General features: G+C 40.1%; 2 protein-coding genes across 11 annotated transcripts in view; both read left to right on the top strand.

Moving 5' to 3' along the window:
• The first annotated feature begins 532 nt into the window (after positions 1–532).
• CFAP300 (cilia and flagella associated protein 300) lies at positions 533–22,178 on the top strand. 3 transcript variants are annotated; one of them, XM_064409446.1, is made up of 7 exons: positions 533–556; positions 1,887–1,968; positions 3,589–3,661; positions 8,939–9,105; positions 11,305–11,477; positions 16,775–16,841; positions 21,791–22,178. In XM_064409446.1, the coding sequence occupies exons 2-7, from the start codon at positions 1,891–1,893 to the stop codon at positions 21,920–21,922; spliced, it is 690 nt and encodes a 229-aa protein (XP_064265516.1). In that variant the 5' UTR covers positions 533–556; positions 1,887–1,890; the 3' UTR covers positions 21,923–22,178. The 3 variants fall into 3 exon arrangements, with proteins under 3 accessions (XP_064265516.1, XP_064265515.1, XP_064265517.1); XM_064409445.1 differs by lacking the exon at positions 533–556 and adding an exon at positions 1,272–1,427; XM_064409447.1 differs by lacking the exons at positions 533–556; positions 1,887–1,968; positions 3,589–3,661 and adding an exon at positions 1,419–1,545.
• A 416-nt stretch (positions 22,179–22,594) lies between these two features.
• Positions 22,595–25,479, top strand: part of YAP1 (Yes1 associated transcriptional regulator) — an 88,001-nt gene continuing 85,116 nt past the window's right edge. The window contains exon 1 of one of the 8 annotated variants that reach the window (XM_064409433.1): positions 22,595–23,211. In XM_064409433.1, coding sequence (XP_064265503.1) covers positions 22,888–23,211 — 324 coding nt within the window. In that variant the 5' untranslated portion in view covers positions 22,595–22,887. The remainder of the gene's footprint in view (positions 23,212–25,479) is intronic. The other 7 variants (XM_064409435.1, XM_064409434.1, XM_064409436.1 and 4 more) reach the window with 7 other exon arrangements.

The following is a 25,479-nucleotide window of genomic DNA, read 5'->3' as shown; positions in this document are numbered from 1 at the left end:
GTGGCAAGAGGAATTTAACAGAGGGGTAGTGCTGGAGTAGGTGGAGACTTGTTGAGAAGGTTATAATAATTTGTATCACATGCTATCACTTTACATTGTATTTAAACACGGAGAAGAAAGGCACACTTTTTCTGATCCCCTCTTGAGCTACCATTAAAAAAATCTTTAACTATTTAAACATCTTGAAGTATACTATAGCTTTATTTTCCCTCATTGCTTAGGTGTGAGCAAAATTTATTGAGGAAAAATACCATGGAAGTGTGTTGCAAAATGCTTGGAGAAAACAGAATGAATAAAATATAGGGGAATGTCTCCTTAAATCTCACATACATTGCTGCTATGCAGCAACTTGGTCTGCTGAACTGCAGCCCACTGCACAGTTAGAGAATCTAGTGAGTATGCAGTGAGCAATTAATGCTACTGAAACTGAGTTAACACAGGGCTTCTTAACAGGCTTATGATATCAATTTCTTCTGAATTCCTTTGGTACAGGCCTGTTTGATGAATGTTGCAAAAGTTAAATCTTTGGAAGCCTTTTAGAGGCCGACGAGACCAGGTGATATGTGGTGGCAGTCTTGACTTCTAATCAAAGATGTGGGCCAGCTTTTTTATTTTTTAATTTTTTTTTTTTTTTCAACAAAAGCACTGCCAAACTTCTTACACATGGGAATGCTGCTTAGCCTGAGCAATAGATTAATGGGAAAATCATAGTTTTGGAAATTTGTGGCTAAGCAAGCACAGGCTTTGGAGGGGGTAGGCTGCCAAAGGATATGGCATGAGATGTGCAGCAGCCTTAAATTCTCACTGCTTTCCCTGCAAACGACAGGAAATCCCCCAACCTGTGCAAGGTGTCCCTTGCTTTACTAGACTTGAGGAAATAATTTCCTGAAGTAACAATGGTCTTTCCTTTAATTTCGACTGGGGAAGAGTTTGAAAGCACGGCTTTGCTATTCCCAAATGGCTTTGCATCCTGGGAAGCAAGCAGCAGCCCTGATTCGCTCGAAGCTCATAATTCATAACTTTGGCCTTTTCCTAGTTAGTTTTAGTGTTTCGGCACTGGGGTGGCCTCGGCGAAGGCAGCAATGGCAGCCCCTGCCTCGGCCTGCTGGGCAAGCCTGAGTTTTCCCGGCGCAGAGACAGGAAGAGGGGGAGAGGGGAGAAGGCTGGTGTTGAATTAAGGGATTTTGTAGGGAAACAACGAAGAGAAAGGGGACAGCCGAGTCCGCGGCCCTCACGGGCGGCGGAACGCTGGGGAGCGGGCCCGGGCTCCGCGCCGGAGCGGCGCCGTCTCCACGGCAACCGCCGGGCCGCGGGAAGATGTCCGCCGAGGGCGGGCGGGACGCGGCGCGGGTCGTGTTCCGAGCGCTGCCGCAGAAACCCTTCTCCTGCCTGCAGGACAGGGACATCGCGGACCGACTCCTCAAATGGTGGGGGGAACGCCCGCTGCGGGCTGCCTCTGTCTCGGGGCGGCGGGGGAACAGGCGGGCCGTGCTGAGGGCTGGAGCCATTGCCGCGCCCACAGGACGCCCGCTCCGGTGGCGGCGGGTCCGCGTCTCTCTCTTTTTTTTTTTTTTTTTTTAATTTTTATTTTTATTTTTATTTTTTTATTTTATTTATTCCCCCCAACCACTTAATTTGAAGTCCCCTTGATATTTTCCAGGCAGGCAAACTGCTCCTTCTGAGGTGTGAGGCGTGTGTCCTGGCCTCCCACAGTGAGCCCAGATCTATTTCAGCTTCCCAGCGGGGCTCCAGCGCAGCTCCAGCCCTCCAGCGAAGGCTTGGAGCCGCTTATAACTGAGAATGGGGGTGAATTACCCAAGTATAATTGGTCAGAATAGGGCTTTATGTATGTCTTCAGAATATTTAATCTCATTTTTCCATTTCAGGTCCATGCAAGGCAGGATCACAGCACAAGCGTTCAGTTTTGACCAGCAGTTTAAGCCTTATCAAAAGGATGAGTTTCTTATGGTAGTTCTAAATCCTTAGTATTTTAAGTTGATTTTTTTGCCTCCCCGCACCCCCCCCACCATGAAATTATATTCAGCATTAGCAGTGTTGAATGCTATTGGCCTGCTCACTGTCTCCTTGGGAGGAGGTGATTTAGGTGTGGTGCTCAAGTCTCTGACTTTGTGGGTTAACTGTATTGTCCAGTAAAAATATTTTAGTCTGTACTAATGTTACTCTGCTTTAAGAGGAACAATTTAGCCTTTCAGGATTCCCAAGAATGGAAATCTGAACTGGATGCTGATCTTGGCCGCAAGGTTTCGTGTTGGGAAGTCCACTTAGTGTGAGACTTCAAACAGTGTACACGCTCACAGCTATCAGTAAATTTCTCACAGTAAATTCACAGTGCAATTAGATGTGCATGTGCACCACATATCTGGAAATATAACTTTTGAAATTTATTAGACGCTGTTGCTTTATACCAGCATTTTGAACTCCCAGCTTTTTGAGACTCAAATCTCTTGCTGATTTTGTGTCCTCCATTTCTGCTGTCTGCAAAGTCAAATCTTTGTCTGTTTGCAGACAGAAAAAAACCCAAACCTGTGGTTTTAAGAGCTATGTGATTTTTACATCTTTGTTTTAAAAACAACTCTGATATTTTATATGTCTACTTTATATTGTTATCCTAGATAAAGAATTTAGCCTCCTTTTATCTTAAAGAAATTACACAGAGATGCACCAATATTTATTTCATCTGCCAGATAAACATTTCAAATTATTGAAGTTTACAGAATACCCATTTACCCTCTCAATGCTTGTCTCTTTTGAATTAAAAATGTAAAGATATCGCTGTGAAGTTATGAAATCTGAAGAGCTGTGAAGTAATTGGGGAAAAAAGGACCATTACATGTAATATCTCATCTCTCTGTATCCCAGAAGGGTGATAAAGAAATTTAGTGATACAGAAATTGAAAGATCCATCATTTCATTTTCTTAGCAGTTTCTTCAGTGATTGTTCACTCTGTACATCTGGGTTTTCTTAGTTGGCTTATCTATCATAGAAACTTGTCAGCTATCAAAATTACTATGGATGTCTCCTTCTTTTAATTGATACATCAATAAGATTGAATTCTTCAAATCTTACTGTGGAATATATCCTCCGTCCCTTCAATAACTTATGAATCTCCTCTGTATCTGTTTAGTAATTCTTGTGTCTCTACACTTCTCCAAGCTTCAAATTTATTTTAAAATACTAAATTTTAAAATCATACTTGGCATTTCATTTTTACCTTCAATGGCATTGTATGCAGAGACAGAGCTTTCATCCTCTTTTTTTTTGTACCTCCATGAATTTCGTACATTTTTGTGTGTTCTTGGACTAAAACTGTTTTATTATAAAAAATTAATACTACATATATAAATATGCACCTGAAGAGATCTTCTGTGTATAAAAGACACTGGCTACACTGAGTTACAAACTGATGGATTTGGTGATGTGATATTTACTACACAAACTAGGAGATTATGCAGAATCTACTTATTAATTGGAGCCTTACAATTTTGATTGTAAGTATCTAAGGCACTATAATTGATGATTTTCTGTTTCATTTCATTAACTTGTATTCTCTTATTTGAATATTATAGGCATTTTTTAATGATCAAAGTGTGAACTCCAGTTTAAAGTTGCTGTCAGATTCAGGACAATGGACCACATTGGGTAAATTTAGAATAAATTAATCTTAAATAAAAAAGTCTGTGTTTTAACTATTTTGCTCTAATTTACCATAATGACAGTTCATATATGTGTGCTTCCAGCTAGGTGAAATATCTTAATATTACTTTTTTAGTAAAGTAATAGGAAGAGATTCTACTTCTAGAATAAAATAACTAAATTGTCACCTTTTATGCCCTTTTGAACCCTGCATTGTTCCATAATCAAGCACCTGAAGCTGTTCATAAATGGTTTGTAGCATCCAGCTGACCAGATCACATATCCAGACATAAACAACTGCATTATTTGTGGGATTACAGTAGTACCATATGCAGATAACATTTGGAGAAGGGCATTGTTCTGTAGAGGTAATGCCCAGACTTGGGGCAGGTCTGAGGTGATTGCTCTGTTCCAATTAAAGGTGAGAGCAGAGGATTGGTAGAGCGCACCCCGAGCTCGTGTAAATCTGCTGCCTGTACAGCCGTGGTGATGGGGGCACAGCAGAGCCCCATGGGACAGGTTGCTCTGCTTGCAGCCATGTTGTGATGGTCACTTCAACTTTGTTGCCATATCAGAAACTTCTGAACACACTCCATTAGGTCTGGAGGTGCAGATGAGGCACTGAAGCAGGAAGGCCAAAAGGAAACAGCGAATTTATGGCTCCACTTTGAAATTGCGTTTTTCATTGCATAAATGGCACACATAAATTCATGGCTATTGCATGTGATAATGTAATGGTGTTTTATGCATAATGTGATCTCTGATATTGCCAAAGTGATTTTCCATAATAGGGATGTCTTAAAACAGGGTAGTGGGAAGCCCTCGTTTCTTTTGGTTTGTCTGCAAATATTACTGTGTGCAAATGGAGCTTTGGGAATTTTCTAACTTTTCCATTTCAGCTCTCTGGAATTGGCATAAGTTTTTCCCACTATATACAATGACACTAGACATTGCCACTTTTTTGTCAGCAAAAATCCATTTTCCAAACACTTCACCCAACTGTTAAAACAATTGAAATATATATAAAATGCAAAAAATCTGTCAAGTATCCCTTCAGGTACCTCTTTCTCTGACAAGCAGAAAGAAAATAGATGTATTTTAAGCCAGTAGTAAACCTTTTCTTGCTTTAGACAGGATTTGTTTTAGGCTATCTGTCTAGTCTACAACTTGACAGTCCCTGTAGTGGAGGTCAGCAGGTTACATACCTTGTGTTAAGAGTGGAGGGTCTCTTGCCAAGTAGTAACCCAGTTTAACTCTTGGTTCTGCTCAATCTTCCTCCGCACAGAAGTGAAGCATTTTGTCCCAAGGACTGGAAGGGTTTCCTTTCTAAATCCTGAACAGCTGGTATGCCCTATTTGCTCTTAAAATTTCATCTTCCCATTCTTTGCCTATTTTTGGTGAGGAATGTTGGCACATTTTTCTATACTTAGTCTTCATGTGCATTTTTTGAAAATATAGTAAGAATTAGCTGTGAGTGGGAGGAGGTAAAAATCATCTTCTAGTATTTTCTTCTTCAGGCATGTTGATACATTAATCCACATACACCATTTGCTTATCACTGTGGAGTAACTTTAAAAGAATGTTCCTGTTGTTAAAAAATACTGGAAACATGCTTATTTTGCCTTTTAGAAAATCTGAAGAAAATACATAGTCTATGTTGATTCAAATACCGCATTTATTCTGTTGCAAACAAAAATGTTAGTTTTGTTGGGTTTTTTTTTAATGTGGAAGATGGTTTGAATGCATAAGATAGGTGGGCTTTAGATAGAGCCATAGAAAACTCCCTTCCCCTGTCTTCCATGAGCTTGGGCAGAAAGTATTTATGGACCCACAGAAAGATGTCAGCATTATAAGGAAATTAATAAAACATTACAGTAGTGTTTGTTTTCATAATAATTGTTTTCTTTTTTAAGGCTGTGGTCCCCAGTCACCTTTTTACTTCTGTTTTTTTGTCCTGGTAGAATTCCGCAATAATACATTGTTTCAAGGACTTTAGCTTCAACATTGCTTGAAATAAAACATTTTAGGTAAATGATACACATGGATATTCTCTAGTCTGCTTCCTCTGATCAGAAAGATGCTTAATTAATGACCTAATCTCACACCAAACTTTTTGCCTGTAGGGCAATATCCCTAATAGGGATATTTTTTCACTTTTTTCTGGCTGCATGGCAGAGTATCTGTTATTTCTGATGTGCTTTAAGCCACCTATCCATCTGTTACTCTAATATTTCAAAAATAGAAGCAGTAAAAGCAGCAAATTTATTTGATGCATACCCATTTATGTATTGAGTCTTGTGTTTTTTAAATAGCTGCAATGAGAACTAAATAGTCATTTTTCCCTGGATACATTGCTGGCCTTGCACCTGTCAGCAGTCTTAGGGAGGCAGGACTGTATCTGCTTAAGCTCAATTAACACTTGAAAATTTATCTTCAAAGGGTTAAATTTACCATCTATCTGTGTAAATAAAAAATTATGATTTGCCTAAAAAAGGATTCTTGGGTTCCTATATATGCTTAAATCTTCAACAATTTCTGCCTTTAGAATGGGGTTTTAAAATCTGAAAGGTAATCTTAAATCAGCAATTTTTAAGCTACTGTTACAGGTTATAATTTGCAAAGAATTTTAGATGTCATGTGAACCCATAAATCATCAATCTGCACCTTTTACTTTTTAAATATCCTGATTTTTTAATGCTGAGCACTGAACTTTCATTACATATAAACTGTTTTGTAAATAGTAAGTACAAGATATTTTTCTGACATAAAAAACTTAGATTTTGGAGGAATTCTAAACATACCTAATCCAGGGTTTATCCACCCCACACTAGATATGCAATGTGTTAATTTAAAAGTATGCTGGCAGCACATTATAGATATTCCAGAGTTGGCTTTTATAATAAGGTTAAACTGTTTCAGGATTTCTCAGCTCTTTGTTTTCCACTTGTAGAGTTGTCAAGGCACTTCTTTTTTCGCTGCTTACTTTTATAGTGTTATTAAAACCTATCATTCTTGTCCAGGAAATTTTGAATTTCAAATCTCACTTCACAAATAGAGAGTAGAACCTTCCAATGTATTTAAACTTTTCCATGTGTAATTTGGTTTTCTGAAGTACTGAATAAATTACAAAGCTCTTGATTTTTTTCATTATTAAAGTTTTCATAAAACCTTTTTTCAGAGCAGAAGTCTCCTTCCCTTCCACCAATAAAATCCCTATAATTGAAAGCCTATAAATAGCTCAATTTCCTATACTTTTAGCTCAGTAACTGGATCTTTCACTTTTCTCAAGTCATTTAGCATCTGATGTTTGTTAGTTGACTCAGGTTTTAATGTTACTTTTAAAATAATTTATGTGATAAAAACTGATTTGTCGTGTAATAAATCCCTTATAAAATAAAAATTAAATCCCTGTGAAAGGGAGCTGGAGAATTAGAAGTTAGAAAAAACTGGAAGTGAGGGGGTGGGAGGAAGTACAAATAAATAAATATAAATCAATTTGGGTTTTTTTCATAGGCTGTAAGGCTGTAGTTCATGATTTTTCTGACTTGTTCTTGATTATGTAATATGATTATTTTTATAGTCACTGTGTGTACAGGTAGGAGAATGCACTAAACCTTTTATTTTTTAATAAAATGTCTCCTTTTTCATAACCATTGTCAATTTCATAACCAAGCAGTTAAATGCTGTGCTTTTGTCTTTAACAGATTTTCTTGACATCACAATGGTCCAATAAAATAAGTTTTAAATTTTCTGTCAGTATTTTACCTTAAGTAGGCATATTTTCAAGCTATCAATTTATAATTTCTCTTTATTTTTTTCCTGGTATTGATAGGTTGGGTGGTACAGTTTACCCAGGTTTAGGTATTAAAATGCCAGCCCTACTTAACCTGTGAGTAAGTAGTCTCTAGGTAATAGTATATGGCAGAAATCCCAAGGTTTTCTGCAGGTGTGGGCAAGAGAAAATTTAGTTTATGCTGTGCTTACAAATAGTAGGATTGGAGTGAAAATAGTAGGATTGGAGTGAAATGATAGGTGCTCTTGGAAGCATCATGGTTCATGCATCCCTTTTTGGCATGTTTCTGGTCCTGAAATACTGTCATGTAAAGGGAAATTTGTACATTTCCTGAAGAGTACTGCTTAGTGATCCTTTAGGTCAGTTTGGCAGGACAGCACTGAATTTTATCTTTAATTGTATGGTAAAAAGCCTTTAGATGCTGTGATGTTGCTGGCCAGTCTCCCATCAAGGGAACCTACAGAGGGGAAGAGATAAGAATAAACTCATGGACAGCAGGAATGTTGTGAATATTGTCTCTGCTGAGACACACTGCCCTTGGGCTGAATGCTCACTCGTGCTCTCCTCCCCTCTCCTGTTCAGGACTTTGAAGGTTGTTCAGGCAGACCTGGAGATGGGTAGAGAACATGTTCTAACATTTGGGCTGAACATTTGGACTGCAGAGAGAGACACAACTGGGCTGAGTCCAAAGCTTCTTAAACATGGGGCCTAATGCTATTTGAGATGCCATAAGTTATCCAACACCAAGCAGACAGATTTGTAGATGTAACACTGTATATAGAGAAGACATGTGCCCTTATGGACTGATACCTCTTTAAGGAAAATACTGTAAGGCAGGCATCTCAAATGGCACTAGATGTCTGTGAGCAACAGGATCCAGCCTTGGATGATCTGCAAGCAGAGGGAAAAAAATTATAGAAAAATATATTCTGCATTTAATGATTACAGAGGTAATACTCCAGATTCATGCAGGAAGTGCTGATGGTACCTTTTTTATCTTCTGAAATAGCTGGTTAATAAAGCTTACAGTGGCTATGAAAGAACTTTTTTAAAAGTTCAATATAATGCTTAACAAATCAAAAATTCTTTCAGGCCGTGTTCATTTTGGTTTTTACTTTGTGGGGTGCTGTTAGCAGCTGTTGACTTCTGTACTTCATCATGCCAAATTTGGCAAATGTCCTGAGATGCTTTAAGGCTTAAGCTGTGGAATAGGATTTTCTAAGGGTGTGATCTAATGTGGTGCTGGGTTCACACGGTGTTCCATCTATCCCTAGTTTCGGTTGATGGTATTTACCAACAGGGGGAGCAGACACATGAGCCTTAATGGAAAGTAGTATTCAAATTAATTTAATGTTTTCTTTACACTTGTTTCCTTCTTAGATTTCTTTGGCTTTTTTTTTTTGAGGGACTCTGTGGTTGAGTCATACTTACGTGATGTGTGTTTTTTTTAAAAAACATGAGACATGCAACCAGCTTCCTGTATCTTCCAGGTTCCAAAGTGACAAAAATTGAAGCTACAGTGGTACCCTGTACACAGATTTCCATGTCATTTTTTGATCGGCTGTACTCTGAAGGAATTGTTAGAGAAACTGGAACTATTGTGAAATGTTATGATGACTATTATGATGATATTCTTATCTCTGATGAATTAAGGAAGGTCAGTATAGTAATGAATAATTTATTATAATTTTTCCTACTCTATTAGGTGCTATAAGGACACATTTTTCAGGTTGGCTTTTTTCTGGCAGTGGTAAAAACAGGCATCAGTAGCCGTGGTTTACAAACAACTGAGGCACTACAGTGCCTGAATATGTAAAAGCAATTACTTGTTTCCAGGTGAGCCCTCTTTTATTTTTAGGTGGGATAAAAAGGTAAAGCTTTCTTCTCCCCACCTATGTCTCAGGCAGTCAGTGCTGGGGGATGCGTGGGGAAATGCACTTGTGTGCTTAGGAGGGGGAAACAAAAGGTCCAAAGAGAAAGTGCTGTGATACTCAGAGCTGTAGGTTCACCCAGCCTTCCAGGCAGTGGATGAAATTGAATGTATTTGGTAGCTACATCCTGAAATGTTCCTGGACAGGAATGCTGATCATAGCATATCTGAAGGCATTTAAAGAAAACCATCTTAATATATTTTCTCTAAAGCAAGAGGAACTATGGAAGAGGAAATTGTTTTTCAGTGTAATACTGGAAAATTACTAAATACAACTCCTGAACAGGCCTGCAATGTAAAACTGTTTGTTAATACTCTAGTGGAAGTGTCAGACAGCAGATTATCTGAAAAAGAATCTCTAACAGTGGCACCCTTTTAATCAATGTATGTCTTTACTGTGTTTCTTTTGACTTCATAAGCTAAAACCATTTTTTAAACTTATGTTTGTGTAGCATTAGCAAAGCATAGTGTGGGAGAACTGGATTTTGCTCTTCCTTGTATATATAATCAACATAAGTACTAAATAATTATAGAGTTGCACTCATTTGCACTTGGCAAATCCTTTGAAGGCTATGTATTTGAACCAGTGACACTGGTTACAGGATGTGGCCTGAAATACTGGTCTGTCTTGTGAAGTTCTGGGAAAAGGTGAGAACTCAAGCTCATGTTTGAATTTCAGATGTAGTTTGTAGCCTAGCAGTTCAAAATACTATGTATTTATTTATAAGTCAGGTACATGTGAAATGTTTTCTGAAAATTAAATATATTGTCTGTAGGAAGGTTAGAGGCAACATTTAAATTTAGAGATTGTTGGGGTTTCAGTGTCTTCCCATTTTCCTTCCCATGGAAGTGATGTGTGTGTCAGCATTTGCAAGTTGAGGGTTTAACATTGGTTTGAAACAAAGGGGATTCCTACTCCTAAGACCTAAGAGAGCAGAAAGAATAAGTCAAAATCCAGGAATGACATCAACATTTCAAATTAATCAGTCAGGGCTCTAGGACAGAAGACTGTAGGGGGCACCAAACTGTCTTGCAGCCCTTGTCTGCAAGACTCCACTTTTCTTTCCTACCTGCCATGTTTTCTCTTCTTTCAGCCAAGGAGGTTGGGATATGCATGAGGTGGCCACCCAGAACAGTTGTTACCCTGAGCCCTTTTTACTCAGGTTGTTATAAAGAGGGCCAGAGAGCAGTGGGCTCATGTCTAACTTTCACCAGTTTGCCTGGGCTGGCATCTGCAGCTTGGCTGACATGACTCAAATGTCTTATGGCCATTGTGAGTTACAATTCCTGTCCACATTTACATGAACCAGTGTTGACACTAATCTAGCAAGTCCTCTGTGTTCACATATCTCAGCAAAAGGCAGGTGACACGCATGGAGGCAGCTGGGTGCATGTCTGGCTAATCCAGGCTACAGATCAGGGCTCACTGGAGTCTGCAATAAAGAATGATGGGAGTTTGAGTGATATCCTCTTAGAGATCGTACAATTCCTTTACAAATGTGAAATTACTCTGTCGATTTAAAAATTAAAAAAGCAAATGTTACCAAAAACAGTTACCCCATTGATTAACAGCAATTGACATATCGAATATAAGTAAATTATTTTCAGATTGCTTGTTTCACTAGCATGACGGATGAAATTACAATGAAATAACCAATGAAATAACGAGACTTGAAAAATATTCCTTTATGTCTTTTGGGCATAAATCTGACCGTGATTCTGCTTTATATTATATGTAAGAATTTTGAACCTAATTGCATCATTGGAAGAAGGATTTAGAAATACGTATTTCCATCCCTCATCCATATATTTTACATGGACATAATTTCTGTGTACCATACAGCATGCTAGCTGCATTATTTATAAACTGAATCTTAAATAAATTTTTATCAATTTAACTTCCATGTTTTTTCCTTGGTCCACAAGGTCTTGCTTCTGGAGGATTCGGACCATTACGACTTATTCACTCAATTGGATCGTGAGGAATTTCTGTTCTGTCTTTTTAAGCATTTTTGCATTGGAGGAACTCTTTGCCAATTTGAAGATGTAGTTGACCCATACTTAGAAACTACAAAAGCTTTTTATAAAGACTTGGTGAGGTATGTGTTACTCACTTTTTTTACAAATGTGTACATGTACTATCCATAGAGATTTTGTGTTGATTTGTGTAAATTTATTGTACATTACTGATTCAAAAATGGGGCTGTTATTAAATCCACCTGCAAGCTTATTTGTGTCCAACTATCAAAATACCATGGAACAATGGCAGTAGTTCAGTGGCAAAATATATGCAATTTTAATTGCATCAGTCCTACATCAGAACATTTTTTATATTACAGTTATGGATTGATATATTATAATTCATTCCCAATTTAAAGATACTTTTTTCCATAATCATCTGCTGAAAACATGGAATAGTACTGGAAATAGACTGTGTTCCCACTGTCGTTGATAAAATATCAACAATTAAGTCTTGCCTGCATGATCTTGAGCTACTTTCAATTGGACTGCTTTTAATTTAGTATTTAAAATTTGAAATAATTAAGTTGAAACTTTCAGTTCCATATATTTTTTATCCCTGCTGGTTTTTTTTTAATACGGTTGGATTTTGGTCTTCCTAGTTCTGCAAATACACTTCTCACAGTGTAAAGCTAAGGTTGGTAGAATCCTGCTGTTATAACACGGTGAACTAACACACATTTATTTTACCAGGTTTGGTATATGGAATTGTTTGGAACTTTATGTGAGGGGTTTTTTCCCACTGATATTAGAGGTAATTGATCAGAGGTTTAGAATCAGACTAAAAACACAACTTTCACCCTGGTTTCATGTATCCATATGCTGACTTCTCTGATTGACAAAATTTCTGATGTTCTGGATGCTGGGAAATGGAATGCAGTTATTGGTTATACAGACTCATTCTTAGTTAAGCTAGTGGGAATATAAAGATTGTAAAAGATATTATTAAAATTTTTGTTGGTATGAGTAGTTTTGGTATTTTCATCTGATACATAGATGGGAATCAAGTGGGTTCTTCAGAAACACAGCATCTGACATAAAAGGATCCATCAATGTTTAACTCTACCCTCCCTTTTCTTTTATATTGTTCATTCTGCACTTGAATCAAGCTGCTTGTTCCTTCAGTCCTGGGCCATAGGTGACTCTGCATTGACTGCAGCTGTTTCTGCTCTTCTGTTGTTGAATTAATCTAGGACAAAGTGCAAATCCTATCAGTTCTTTCACTTTACTGCTCCCCTTTGCTGTTGAGTTGTTTTATCTTAAACATGTTCAAGTTCTGTTCTAAGCCACTCATTTTCTTTACCTTCCTATCTCCTTAAACCTCTTTCCATTCTTTTTCCTTTTCATGTTGTAAAATTTGGTAGGGATGTGAAATAGTTCTTATTACTTAAAACAGAAAAAAACCCCTCTGCCAATATCCTCCCCCAATTTCATCCTGTTTTCAAAGTTTACCTTTTCTGTATCCTCAACCTGTTCCCTATTAGCCCTTTGTATTTTCCTCTTGTGTGCTGCTTCTTTCCTTTATAAAATATTTAGGAGAAAATATTTCAAGTGTGTATTCCTGTGCTGTTTGGGGATTTTGTTGGGTTTTTTTGCCAGTTGGCAGATTGCTTTCTATCCTCCGAAGTTTTCAAGTGATGTAACTGATCTTCAGAATTTGTCTACCATGTGTCTCTCTGTTGCCTGTAAATGTCTGCTGGTTTCTCACTGCCAGAGGAGCTGGTGTTAGCACTGGTTACCAGTTGAAAACAAAACTTACCATTTCACTGAATCTTTTATCTTTTTCCTTTGGTATTGAGTTCTTTGTCAGTCCCATGAGAAAAGCTTTTGATCTTGACATTTCAGACCTTTCCTCCCCCTTCCGAATCACGGTTGTCTTTTTCTTGGTCTCATTTCCCCCTGCTTCCAGTTGATCCAAAATGATGCTTCTGTTTTATTTCCAATGTGTTAAGAAAGAAAAAGACAGTGACAGGCTCTGAATAAGGACACTAATGACAGTCTTGACTTAATTTCTAATTTATGGGCACTGTGTTGCTTCATTCTTGCACAAATTACACCAGAAAATAAAGCAATTAAAATTACTTTCTTATAGCCTCTTATTTTCAGTAACAGTTTACTGATTATAGTAGTAATCTCTTAATTCTGTTTACCAAAAAGTTCACCCTCAAATACCTATTGAATACCAAGTTTTGTTGAAATTCTTTTTTTAGACTGCTATCCTGTGTGTTTTCATTGTATCTTGGATTACATTTGCATTGGACACTTTCTACCCTTTGTAAAGTTATATCAAAAGCTTTTCATGGTATTAAAAATTCTGTAAACTGTACTGTCATTAAGGTTTAATTTTTATGTTTGAGTATCAGAAGGCTTGGTAGAAAAACAAATGTATACTTCAATAATTATTAGCTGCTGTCTGATGATATGCATTGAAAAATTAGCTCCCACAGATGAATTCAGTCTAATAACAGTGAGGTTATGGATGTATAAACTGCTGATGTTTAGTCCTTTTACAGTATTCCTTGTGGGCAAGAGCCTCGCCATGAAGAGTTCCACGGAAGTGTCTTTACTGCTGGGAGCAGCAGACCCGTTAATGAGCTTTTCCCTACTTACCTTTATTACAGCTTTTCTTTTTCTGGCCATACCTGAGTTCTAACTCCAAGGCACTAGCATTCAAAATAGTGTCAAAAGTTTTGAGGTTTCATTTTATTAAAGCATTTCTATGTGCATTGCTTTATTATGACAGAATGAAATAATTTTTTTTAATTAACAACTCTCGATATTTTACAAGCTAGGGACTCCCAAATACAGCTACTAAATAGCAGACATTTTTTTCCTGTGCAAAAAGAGTGATATATTCTTACTAAAAGTGTAATGCACAACTTGTAGTCTGTTACTAACCCATCGGTAATTAGTCTGTGATGAGTTGAATCCATCCAAAATTCTAGTGTTTAGTGTTGTATCCTGCATAACCTAAATAATTTCAAATCCCTATCCCTTGTTGTAGTATTTTGATTTAAAGGATACATTTACATAACAAAAACTTGCTAATTAAAATATAATCTATGAATCTCTGTTGATAAATCTTGTCCTCTGTACTTCACCCCTGATTTTTCTGGCAGTGTCTCTCCATGGTGACAGCTGCTGTAGCATCTTGTAGTGATTGTTTTCTTCTCCTTTCTTAATCTCCATCTCCATGCCCTTTTCTCCATAATGAATGAATGTATGTGAAAGCATTAAGTTGTTCTTTTATTGTTTGGAAAGCCTAGTAAAATATTGCCAGTAAGGTTAGGATATAAATAAAGCCCAAAGAGAATAGAGAGACCATGAGGATGTTTGCTTTTCATAAAAAGAGAATGGATGCACATTAAAATGATGAACTACCATATCCAATGAATAGTTTAGAAGTTAACAATTTGAAAGAACATGTGGCTATTAACATTATTTTTAAGGAAATAACTATCCTCTTCAAAAGGACAAGATAGTTTTTTTCTAAAACCTTTCAGGGGGAAAAAAGAGATAGAGCAAATGAGTTTGTCAAAGGCAACCTCTTGGTTTTCTTTCAAGTCAGCAAAGGAAGAATCTCATCTGATTTTAACAGACACAATTTTTTGCCTTAAAAAATAACCAAAGTACTGAAAATAAGCATGACTTATTCTTTGTCAACTCTTACTTTGGTATCCTAAATATATATATATATATATATATATATAACAAGAAAATTAAGAAACCAGAAATTGATAGCACAGTTTTCTGACAGAAGAATCTGAAGCCAGAGTAACTTAAATACAACTGTTGCTTTTGGGGGTGGTAATATATGGTAGAAGGCAGTAATGCCACTAATCCTCTATGTCTTGTTCTGAAAGTTGCCACTCTTTCCACAGAGATGGTTGAAGAGTTTCTGAACTGCTGCAGTTACAGCCTGGTTTGTCAGCATAAAGTGACATCTGGGTTAGTTTGGCTTAATGCACTGGTCTGTAAACTGCAGTGGTTCAGAAGCTGAGTCATGAGGTAGCTGAGCTGTCCTGCTGGGAAGGCAATCTTCTCTGGAGGAGTGGGAAGGCACACAACTGGGGTCAGTACTGATTTCAGCAGTGCTCTCTTCATCCACCGTTGAGTATGTCAACATGTCAGATGCAACAAAAAGTTCTGAGGAAGCCTCATTACTGACTGACCACAGGGAAGATCAGCCTCACAGTATAGGTTCAAACATGACTGTGTCATTACTTTACAGATGAAATCAGTTAATTGGAGAGTCAATTTCTTTTATTGGCTGCAGAGATTGAATCAGCAAAGGTGCTGTTGGTTGATTTGGGGTTCCTTTGTTCTTACCAAAAGAAGCTTTGCCCCAAAGCACTAGTAAGAGGGGGCTGCTGTCACAGCTTGGACCTGGTGTGGTGTTCAGCTGGGCTGTGTTTCACACATCCTCTTGTAACTTGTCTATACTGGGACCTTTCTTTGGAAAGATCTGGGACCTTTCTTTGGAGTGGAACCTATTTGTGACAAGGCAGGTTTTGAGATACGCATTTCTTGGAAGCGTGTAAGTATGGATGTTTTAAGCTTCAGCTGTTCCACAGTGAGTTACTGTAAGTGGGAATCTGCAAAATTAGATAAATGAATAGCAGCTGCATGATCTAGTTTCTGAATAAATGTAAGCATCACTTAAAGCAGACTTGAGGAAAAGTGATATATTAAAATACTTTAAATAGGTTGAGATGCTTGGATTCTTTGCAATAATATTCAGTGTTATTAGCAAATATGATCAAAGAAATGGCAATCTTTACAACAAACAGTCTAGAAATATAAAAGCTCAGAACTAATCTCATCCCAAGTTGCATAGCTGACTACATATTCAAAATTCCAAAGGAGAAAAAGTAAACCTAAACTATAATTATATACTAATTAAAAATTAGCTAAATAATGTATTTCTTCACCAGTACTGCTGCTGGTTTTTGTAGTCTGTATTAAGATGCATTTCACTTTGCAGGTTTCTTTATCAAAGAATATATGAAAAGATTTCTATGAAATGTTTATCTGGATAATTTTTCCTATCTATCAAAATGAAAACTCTATATTTGGGATAATCTAGGTCTGGGTAATATTGCTGTGATTTAGTAGCTGAAAACAGTGAAACCAAGTGAGATTACTAGCTATATTCAATATATTTTAGTAAAATGTCATAATAACCATGTTACCTAACAATGGCCACATAACTTTTCATGCTCAATATGACATAAGTTGAATTTTAGCTATAAATTTGACCTTCATAAAATTTGAGCAAGGATCCAGTGCATATGTTTAAAATGTATTTCATAAATTAAAGTCTAATTATCAGTACTTATGATATATAACAAGTATGTATTTTATCCTTGTATTTCAGTGTTCAAAAGAACCCTGAAACAAAAGAGATACATATTATTTCTACAGTCTTCAGAGTGTCTGCATATGTAAGTATTGATAATTTTTATATGGGATTTTACAGTAATATACATAACATAAAAATAATGAATTTACTTTCACACAAAGAAAATATAATATTCCACTGTAATGGGTTATTTTTCCATAGTTGTCACTTTTTTATTTGTGAACTCTTTCTCTGATCTCATCCTGTTTACTAACTCTTCATTAGTAACCACCAGCTAAAGTTTTATTTGGTAGCTCACTAAAAATAGGTTTACTGAATTACAGTGGAAGTCATAATAGTCATCCAGAAACTAGTGAATGAAAAAAAAAAAAAAAAGGAAAGTTTGGATAATAATAAAACTTGAGTTAACAGTAAGGATCAAGGATGCACTCTAGACTTCCTATAGTTGTGTTTCTTGAAATGATGCTAGAGCTTTGTGAATAGCTTGTATTGTGTCTGTTTCTGTAAAGACTGCAAGGAAGTTTAGTACACAAAAAGTCTGGGGTGGTGAGATGACTGCTAACCTCTTTTCCCCTCCCTTGTCAAGTCTCATTCCTATCTGTTTTCCTTGCAAAATCATACATTTGCCATCAAGATAAGTTTGAGAACTGGCATGTTTACTAGATTCAGCATATCTGTCATTTAAGTTGTTACAGTAGGATGAACTACTTCAAATTCTTGAGTAACCAGAATATGTGATAATTAAATGTCAGATAATGTACCAACTTTCAACAGCAGTAGCTGATGTCATTTCAGACTTCACAAACTTCCCTGTAGGTTGCCAATAGCCCAGTTGTTCATTTGTTGGTCATCATCTTTTAAGTACTATGTATGATTCATAAAAGGCTTTTGAAAATAAACACTTTATGGGTGTACCAAAATTTATCTTTCTGCTGGGTTTCAAACTGTAATAAAAATAAAAAGGCAAAACCCTGGTAACTGGATGTTCTCTTGTTATTACTGTTCCTTTCACACCTCTAAATCAAACGCATTGATGGGAACTTCGCAGATTTCTATGTTTAGGCAGATGGACAATAAAGAGCTCCCCTAACTGTGTTGGCCATACATTAAATATCATCAGTACTACAAAGAAAAAAACAATAAACAAAACCCCAATCAAACTTTAGCAGGTTTTGTAAACAAAATAGATGAACAAAAGAAGATCCAGTGTTAATGCAGAGCTGGCTATTCTCCTTGTAGCCTTGGAGGAAAATTGGGCATTACTGCACTTTCTGAAAATTTGTAGGGTGGAGAAGAATTCTGAAATTACAGTTTCTATTAACATGCTGAAGAATTTTCTCTCAGAAAACATTAAGGCTTAAACAGTGTGTCTAGACCGTTTGATGATTATGTGGATCAAAACTACTCCACATGGTACTTACAGGAATGACATTTGCTGGAGCACTAATGTCTTATGTTTGTGATTAAAAGTTTCTTTCAAGGAGATAACTACATTTCTGCAGTGGATTTAGTTTCTGAGTTCATTTGATAAATAACTGTAGAGTGTTATTATAATCCTTATGTTGAGCTGACAGTTTTTAAGCCAAATTTTCTTGGTTTGTATCTGGAAGAAGAGGACATATCCTCCTAGCCTGATGTAAATAGATAAATAATTTTTACAATAAATAAATTTTAAAAGCTGATATTGTAAAAGTGACTTGTACAGCTGAGCACAATTTTAAAACAGTATCTAAAAAAGCACACTATTAGAAATGTAAATATTTCAAAGTTCTAAGTTATAGCTCACACAATCACAGAATATGCTGAGTTAGACTAGACCCACGAGATTGCTCAAGTCCAACTCCTGACCCTGCACAACACCATCCCCAGGAGTCACACCATGTGCCTGAGTGTGTTTTCCAAACACTTCTTGACCTCTGTCAGGGCTGGTGCTTTGAACACTTCCCTGGGGAGCCTGTTCCAGTGCCCAACAACCCTCTGGGTGAAGAGCCTTTTCCTACTGTCTAACCTAAACCTCCCCTGACTCAGCTTCATGCTGTTGCCTCAGATCCTCTCACTGGTCACCTCAGAGCAGAGATCAGTGCCTGCCCCTCCTCTTCTCCTCACAAGGAAGCTGCAGAATGCAGTGAGGTCTCCCCTCAGTCTCTCCAGGCTGAACAGACCAAGTGACCTCAGCCATTCTTCATATGATTTCCCCCCAAGGCCCTTCATCATCATCATTGCCCTCCTCTGGACACTCTCCCACAGTTTAATGTCTTTTTAATATGGTGGCACCCAGCACTGCCCCAGCACTGGAGGTGAGGCTGCCCCAGAGCAGAGCAGAGCAGAGCAGAGCAGAGCAGAGCAGGACAATCCCCTCCCTTGCCCAGCTGGCCATGCTGTGCCTGATGCCCCCAGGACAGGGTTGGCACTCCCGGCTGCCAGGGCACTGCTGGCTCATGTTCCACGTGTCACAGACCAGGACCTCCAGGTCCCTTTGTGTGGCACTGCTCTCCAGCATCTCATTCCCCAGTCTGTCTGTACATCCAGGGCTGCCCCATCCCAGGTGCAGAATCCAGCACTTTCTCTTGTTGAACTCCGTATGGTGATTGTCCAGCCCTGTAATTTGTTGAGGTTTCTCTTACAAATGTCTATAGAGCTCTTGAGCGTCAAAACCTGATAGACCTGGGCATCACAAGAGAAATAATTTTGGATCTTGTGACAAAGTACTCTGTTGAACTCTACCCTTAAGAACTTTGGAGCTTTGCATATAATGAAGATACTTTTACAGCTTAAGTATTGGAGTGCTCACTGATATTTCAGAACTTTCTTTACCTGAACCCAAACTGTGGCAGTGTTAGAAATCCAAATAATGTAAAGTTTATTCAATAAGTATTTTTTTAAATTGTCAATTACATTTTGCAGTTTTGAGAATGTTCAGCAATATTTTTATGCTATGCATATGTATTCTTAAATCATCAGCTGTGTTGCTACAAAGAAAAAAATAAAATTATCCTATTCTAACATCAGTAAATCAATCATTACACCCCCTGCATGTGTGAACCAAAGTCCACACTGCAGATGGAATTGGCATGATTCTTAACTTGTGTGCATGCATGAATGTAAATATCAGAGCCTTTATGCTCAAGCATTTTAGGGGTTTTATGACCTCTTTTGCTAATTAAAATTAAGAACCTTTTCATTTAATTAGGTTATATTGATTATTTTCCTGATAGCGAGTTTGGTATATTGCTTGAAATGCCTCATTGCCATAACTTACATTGTTTTTGTTCTTGAGCTGTTGAACAAATTTTTAGTGGGCTCACACTGCCTCTAAACAGTCAAAACCTCAACTGCCATCCATCAATTCCACACAGACTGCAGGAGTGGGATCCTTGGTAGCAATGGGAAAAGAGTTTAACTAGCAATCAGATCTTGATGTTGATGTTGTCGCACTTTTTTTTCTTCGGTTACATGCATGAGTTTAAGTTAATTTTGGATCAAATTCCAAAGTCCTTTTGATGCTGAGCACTATAAAATCTTAAAATTTGCTCTCTTTACTGCAGTTGAGAATCCAGAGTTTGTTACACATGTATCCTTAGAAAACACCTGAAGAAAGCTAGGTATCCTACAATTGGAGATACAGAGCTTGTATGCTGTGCTGCTTAAAAATAGAATGCTATTTCTAGCTTGTGGCATTTGACTACCATTGGAAAATTCTGGGAATAAACATTATCAAATCTCTACCTGTCTAAAACAGTGCTTTTATGAGGTGCTTAGTTTAATTTAAGATTTAGGGGTTTGAATAATCCCTCAAAGGTAGACATCAGAACATCTAATAATGAATTCATTCCCTTTGAAACAGCAGGAGAAAATGGGGTGCCAGTAAAAGCTAAAGGATAAAATTAACAAATGGTCCTTGGTGCAGAAATGGGGACCCGGCTCTTTTCCTTCTCAGCTGACTGACTTAACCACTGAGAAAGGTTACAGTTTTCATGTTTCCTTGGTCCAAAAAAACACAGATTATTTTATGCAAAGGAAGACAGCTTCAACAGAAGAATGCGAGAGATATGAAATCTGGAATAGTCTGTAGTCTGTGAGTTTAAAATTTTCCTGGAGAAAATTAAGGATATATGCAATGTAGCAATTTCTCTAAAAATTGTAACAGAACCCACATCACTTCAATTGTTGTACAAAGGTGTTGGGGAGCAGGAGGAAACTGTTACAAGTTTTAAAAGAAAGGAAGTGCTAGCTACATATTTACTGGTCTTTCACATGTTCAGTTACCACACTGACTAAATAAAAAAACCCAACACTTTAAAAATCCCTCCATCTATTTTCTGGATCCCTTCTGGATTTGAAGTATGTCCAGCTGTGCTGCTCTGTCAACACCGAAGCTTTTATTGACATGTGCAGACATAGGATGTTAATGTGAAGAGCCCAGTTCCCCTGCTGATAGTCAGCTGAATGTATTTTTTTCAGAACCAGGATTTTGCAGCGAGGTGTCTAGAATCCCTTCAAACCTTTTCTGAGAACTGGCACATAAAATGTTTCCAATAATAGTCCAGAGTTGTTAATGTGATCTATAATAAGCGTTTTGTTTAAATGCAAATATTGGAACCTGAACAGATGCATTAACAAATGTTAAGTGAAATAAAAAAAGTACTGATGGAACAGCTTTATGTATTAATATAGAGTAAGTAATTATTTTTCTCTTTCAAATGAAACATGATGGGCTGTTATATATTTAATCATTTGTATTTTAGGCTCTAATTGTGTAAACACATGATTACATGTTTAATTTTACATTTTTATTAATATTACATTTACCTCAAGGTTATTTGATACATCTGGCCAGAATTACTGAGCATTTTATATTGTTAGGATCCTGATGGGGACATATACCATTTAAATAACTGCGGTGTATTTGTTCTATTTTGCTGTGCAATGAACAGTTACAACTGGAACAAAATTATTAACTTGGGATTTTATTAATTCTCTTGCAGATATCCCTATTATCCCTAACTCTTCTGGTTTTTTTCTTCCTCTCAGGATGCTAATGGCCTGTGTTACCCTTCAAGCAAAAGCCACCAACAGACTTTTGCCTACTTGATTGTGGATCCTTGCAAGCGGCATGTGAATGTCCTGTATCACTGTTTTGGTGGAAGCCTATTTACAAACTAGTTATAAACCTGTCTGATCCCCAGTTTTATAATGGAGGTTGCCTTCTTTCTGTTGGGTTCAGGTAGACATTGTATAGTTTTCTGACGAGGAAATCTCTGCTCCTTGATGACGTGCTCGGAAGTGCTTCCCCTTCGCTCAGATGTTACTATGTGGTTAGTGACAAAAGTTTTCCGGTATTTATAGTTCTTGAAGCTGTTTTCTTGGCCGTTTCCTCCCTTCCCTCACCCGTTTTATCTAATAAAAAGTATTTCTCTAAGGGTCTCGTCATTTGTACGAGGCAGCTTTACAGACCCGCGACGCGGGGGAGGCTCTGCAGTCGGTGAAAGCTCTGCGGAACCGGGAGAAAGCGCGGGCGGGGGCGGGCGGGAGGGGTCCTGGGCCGATTCCCCCCCCCGGGCCAGGGGCAGGGAAGCGCGGCCGCCCCTCCCCACCCCTCGCGGAGCGGCCTCCTGGAAACTGGGATAGAAGTTAGGGAGGAAAAAAGTTCTGGTTGGCGGCAGCGGGCGGGCGGGCGCGGAGCGAGGGGCGGCCGGGCCGGGCCGGGGGGGCCGCGCTGCGCCCCGGGCGGGAGGCGGTGCGGGCGGGCGGGCGCGCGCAGGAGCGCTGCGAGCACGGGCTCCCTCGGTCGGATACGGTGCGGGCGGGCTCAGGAGGGGCGGAGCCGGCGGCGGAGAGTGATTCGGGCGGGCGTAACTGCGAACTTTTGTTTGGTGTGTTGTGTGAGTTAGTTTCCGCCGCCGGGACAGAGGCGCCGGCCGGGCTGGGCCGGGCTCGGAGAAACGCCGCACGGCCAGAGTTGTTTTGCCAGTTGCCGCGGGCGGGTCGGCTTCCCGACCGAAGGGTGAGAAGCACCGGCGACAGCAGGACGAGCCCGCGGCCCGGGGAGCGGGGCATGCGGGACTGGGAATCCGGGCTCTGAGCCGCCGAGCCCCGCCAGGGAAGCGCCGGGGGGTCCCGACGGAGCCATGGATCCCGGGCAGCCTCAAACGCAGCAGCCGCCGCAGGCAGCGCAGCCCCCGGCCTCGCAGCAGCAGCAGCCGCCGCCGCAGCCCCCTGGCCCGGTGTCGGGGGCCCCGGCCGGCGCGGCGCAGCCCCCGGGTGCGGGGCCCCCTCCGGCGGGGCACCAGATCGTCCATGTGCGGGGCGACTCGGAGACCGACTTGGAGGCGCTGTTCAACGCGGTGATGAACCCCAAGGGCGCCAACGTGCCACACACGCTGCCCATGCGACTGCGGAAACTGCCCGACTCCTTCTTCAAGCCGCCCGAGCCCAAGGCCCACTCCCGCCAGGTGAGGGGGAGGGAAGGAAGGGGCCCGCGCCGCGGGCGGGCGGGGGGCGGCCCGGCCGGGCCGTGTTCCCCCTCCCCGCCGCCGAGCTCCTCCCGGGGGAGGCGTGTGGGGGAGGGGGCCGGGGCGGGAATCCACGGGGCCCAGCGGGCGGGGGGCGCCCGGCCGGGGCTGTCGGGGCGCTCTCTGCCGCCCCCACACCCCTTTATTTGTTCTTCCCCTGGGGCAGGGCCGCCTCCCGCGCCCCGAGACGCCGACGGGGCCGGGACCGCGGCGGGAGGGCGGGCGAGCGCTGGCCCCGTCCCGGTCTCCAGCGGGGCCTCGAACTCCACATCCGCTCCTTGGCTCTCTCGGCCTCACCGGGAGGGCGACAGTGGGGGTGAGCCCCTAAAACCTGGGTGAAAGCGCTTCGCTCGGAATGTCGCTTTGCGGTCCAATTCCCTGCCCTCTGTAGAAGGGGTCGACGAAGTGGTGCCAAACCTACACCCCCTCGCCCCGTCAGACAGTAAATATGGATGTGACTTTTCCACCATTTCAGCACGGCGCTGGGTTGAGTAGGATTAACCCCCCCACATCCACACGCACGCACATCCGAAGTTAATTCCCGAGCCAGACGCCAGGTCCGACGGCGTCCAGGCTCCGCCGGGCGCAGCGCCGCATCCAGGGCAGCGCCTGGGAGCGGGGCTCGGAGCCGTGGGGCCGCGGCCGTGCCGGCCCGGGGGAGGCGGCGATGCGGGGCAGGGCGGCGCAGGGAGCGGGGGAGGGATGCGGGCAGGGCTGGGAAGGGGGCGGGACGGGGCCGGGGGGGAAGGGGCGATGCGGGGGCAGGGCCGAGGAGGAACGGGGTGGGGTGTGCGGGGCAGGGTCGTGGCTCGGCCTCCAGGAGCGTTCGGTGTTTAAGCAGAGGGACTTTTTTACCAAGACCCAAGTGCTGGTGTGAATACGAGCGAAAGCTAATTCTGTTAACCAACGTTTTGGATGGAGACTGTGCATGTCTAGTCAAGTGTTATTAAGTAATGAACTTAGTTGCTAAGCTATAAAATAAGTTTTATTATTGGCTATTGTCACTTTATCTATGTAGCCAGTAAGGGTGAAACTCGCTGTGTACTGGTGCCTGGTACCCGTGTTGTTAAGGGTCTGTCAACATTTCCATTATTAAACTTCTGTTTTGAACGATTTATAACTTGACTTCAGAAGTTCATTCCAGGCTGAACCTTGGCACATACTCTCCCAGCCTAGGAGTTAATTCATTTTCCAAATACTCAAAAAAGCAGTCTGGCCTTCATATAGCAAGACTGAAAAGAAAATTGGAAGGAGTGGAGCTGATCTGCTTCTGTCGTTTTGCTAACTTCTGAGTTGCAGACCTTTAATAACATAATAGCAAGGAATAAGGGGTTTATGTATAGTGTTCTCCCAGCTTGTGTGTATCTCATCGCGGTTCCATTGTGTACAAATCTGAATGGGTAGACATTAGTCTAACACTTGGTGCTGTGTCTTGTTAAACACAGTATCTGCAGTTAAATAGCTATCGTGTTTGAAATGCACTAAAAGTTTGTGATGATCATACAACTTTTGGTTGTACTTTTAGGCTTAGCCTTTATATTCCTTGTGTATGTTAATCTTTGTCTGTAAAGCATATTTAGTTGGATCACTGTTCCTTGTACCACTCAGTGGTTTCTAAAACATAAACTTGAAATCCAGCTAAGGCAAGAGAGAATCAATCATTTACTTCATTGTGGACTGTTTTCATTTTTCCTTTCTGTTCAGTTGTGCCATATAAACATTCTGCTTAAAGAAAAGGTCTCTCTTTTTTATAGTTCTGTGATTCTCATGAATTTAAATATTGCAAATCCACTTGATTTACTACTTGCTTCTTTTGTCTGGATGTAAGTGCAAACTGATTTGTTTCCGGTTGAACACATAGAACTTCATGTGTGCTTGCATACAGATGGAGTGAAGCAGAACTGTAAGAGTGTGTAAGTGGGGCCTCCTACGGTGTAATACCTTGTGTAGAGAGGTGTGACAGGGACACATACATGCACCTCATTGTAGGTGTCAGTGTTGTTCTGGTCTGTCTATAAAACCAGTTAATTGGTAAATATATTTTTTAAAGCCAATTTTACTTTAACCAGGTTTTCAGAGCTGCCTTTTCTGTTCCGTGTTGGACGTGTATTTAGTACTGGCAAGGACTTTCTGTGTACTTATGAGTGGTGACTCCAGTGAATGGGTTTGTGAGTCATTTCTGATTGACTGGTTCAGCCGTTTGCTGAA

This window comes from Passer domesticus, chromosome 2 (genome assembly GCF_036417665.1).
Source record: "Passer domesticus isolate bPasDom1 chromosome 2, bPasDom1.hap1, whole genome shotgun sequence".
Taxonomy (NCBI): domain Eukaryota; kingdom Metazoa; phylum Chordata; class Aves; order Passeriformes; family Passeridae; genus Passer; species Passer domesticus.
This window is presented reverse-complemented; position numbering and strand designations above follow the sequence as displayed.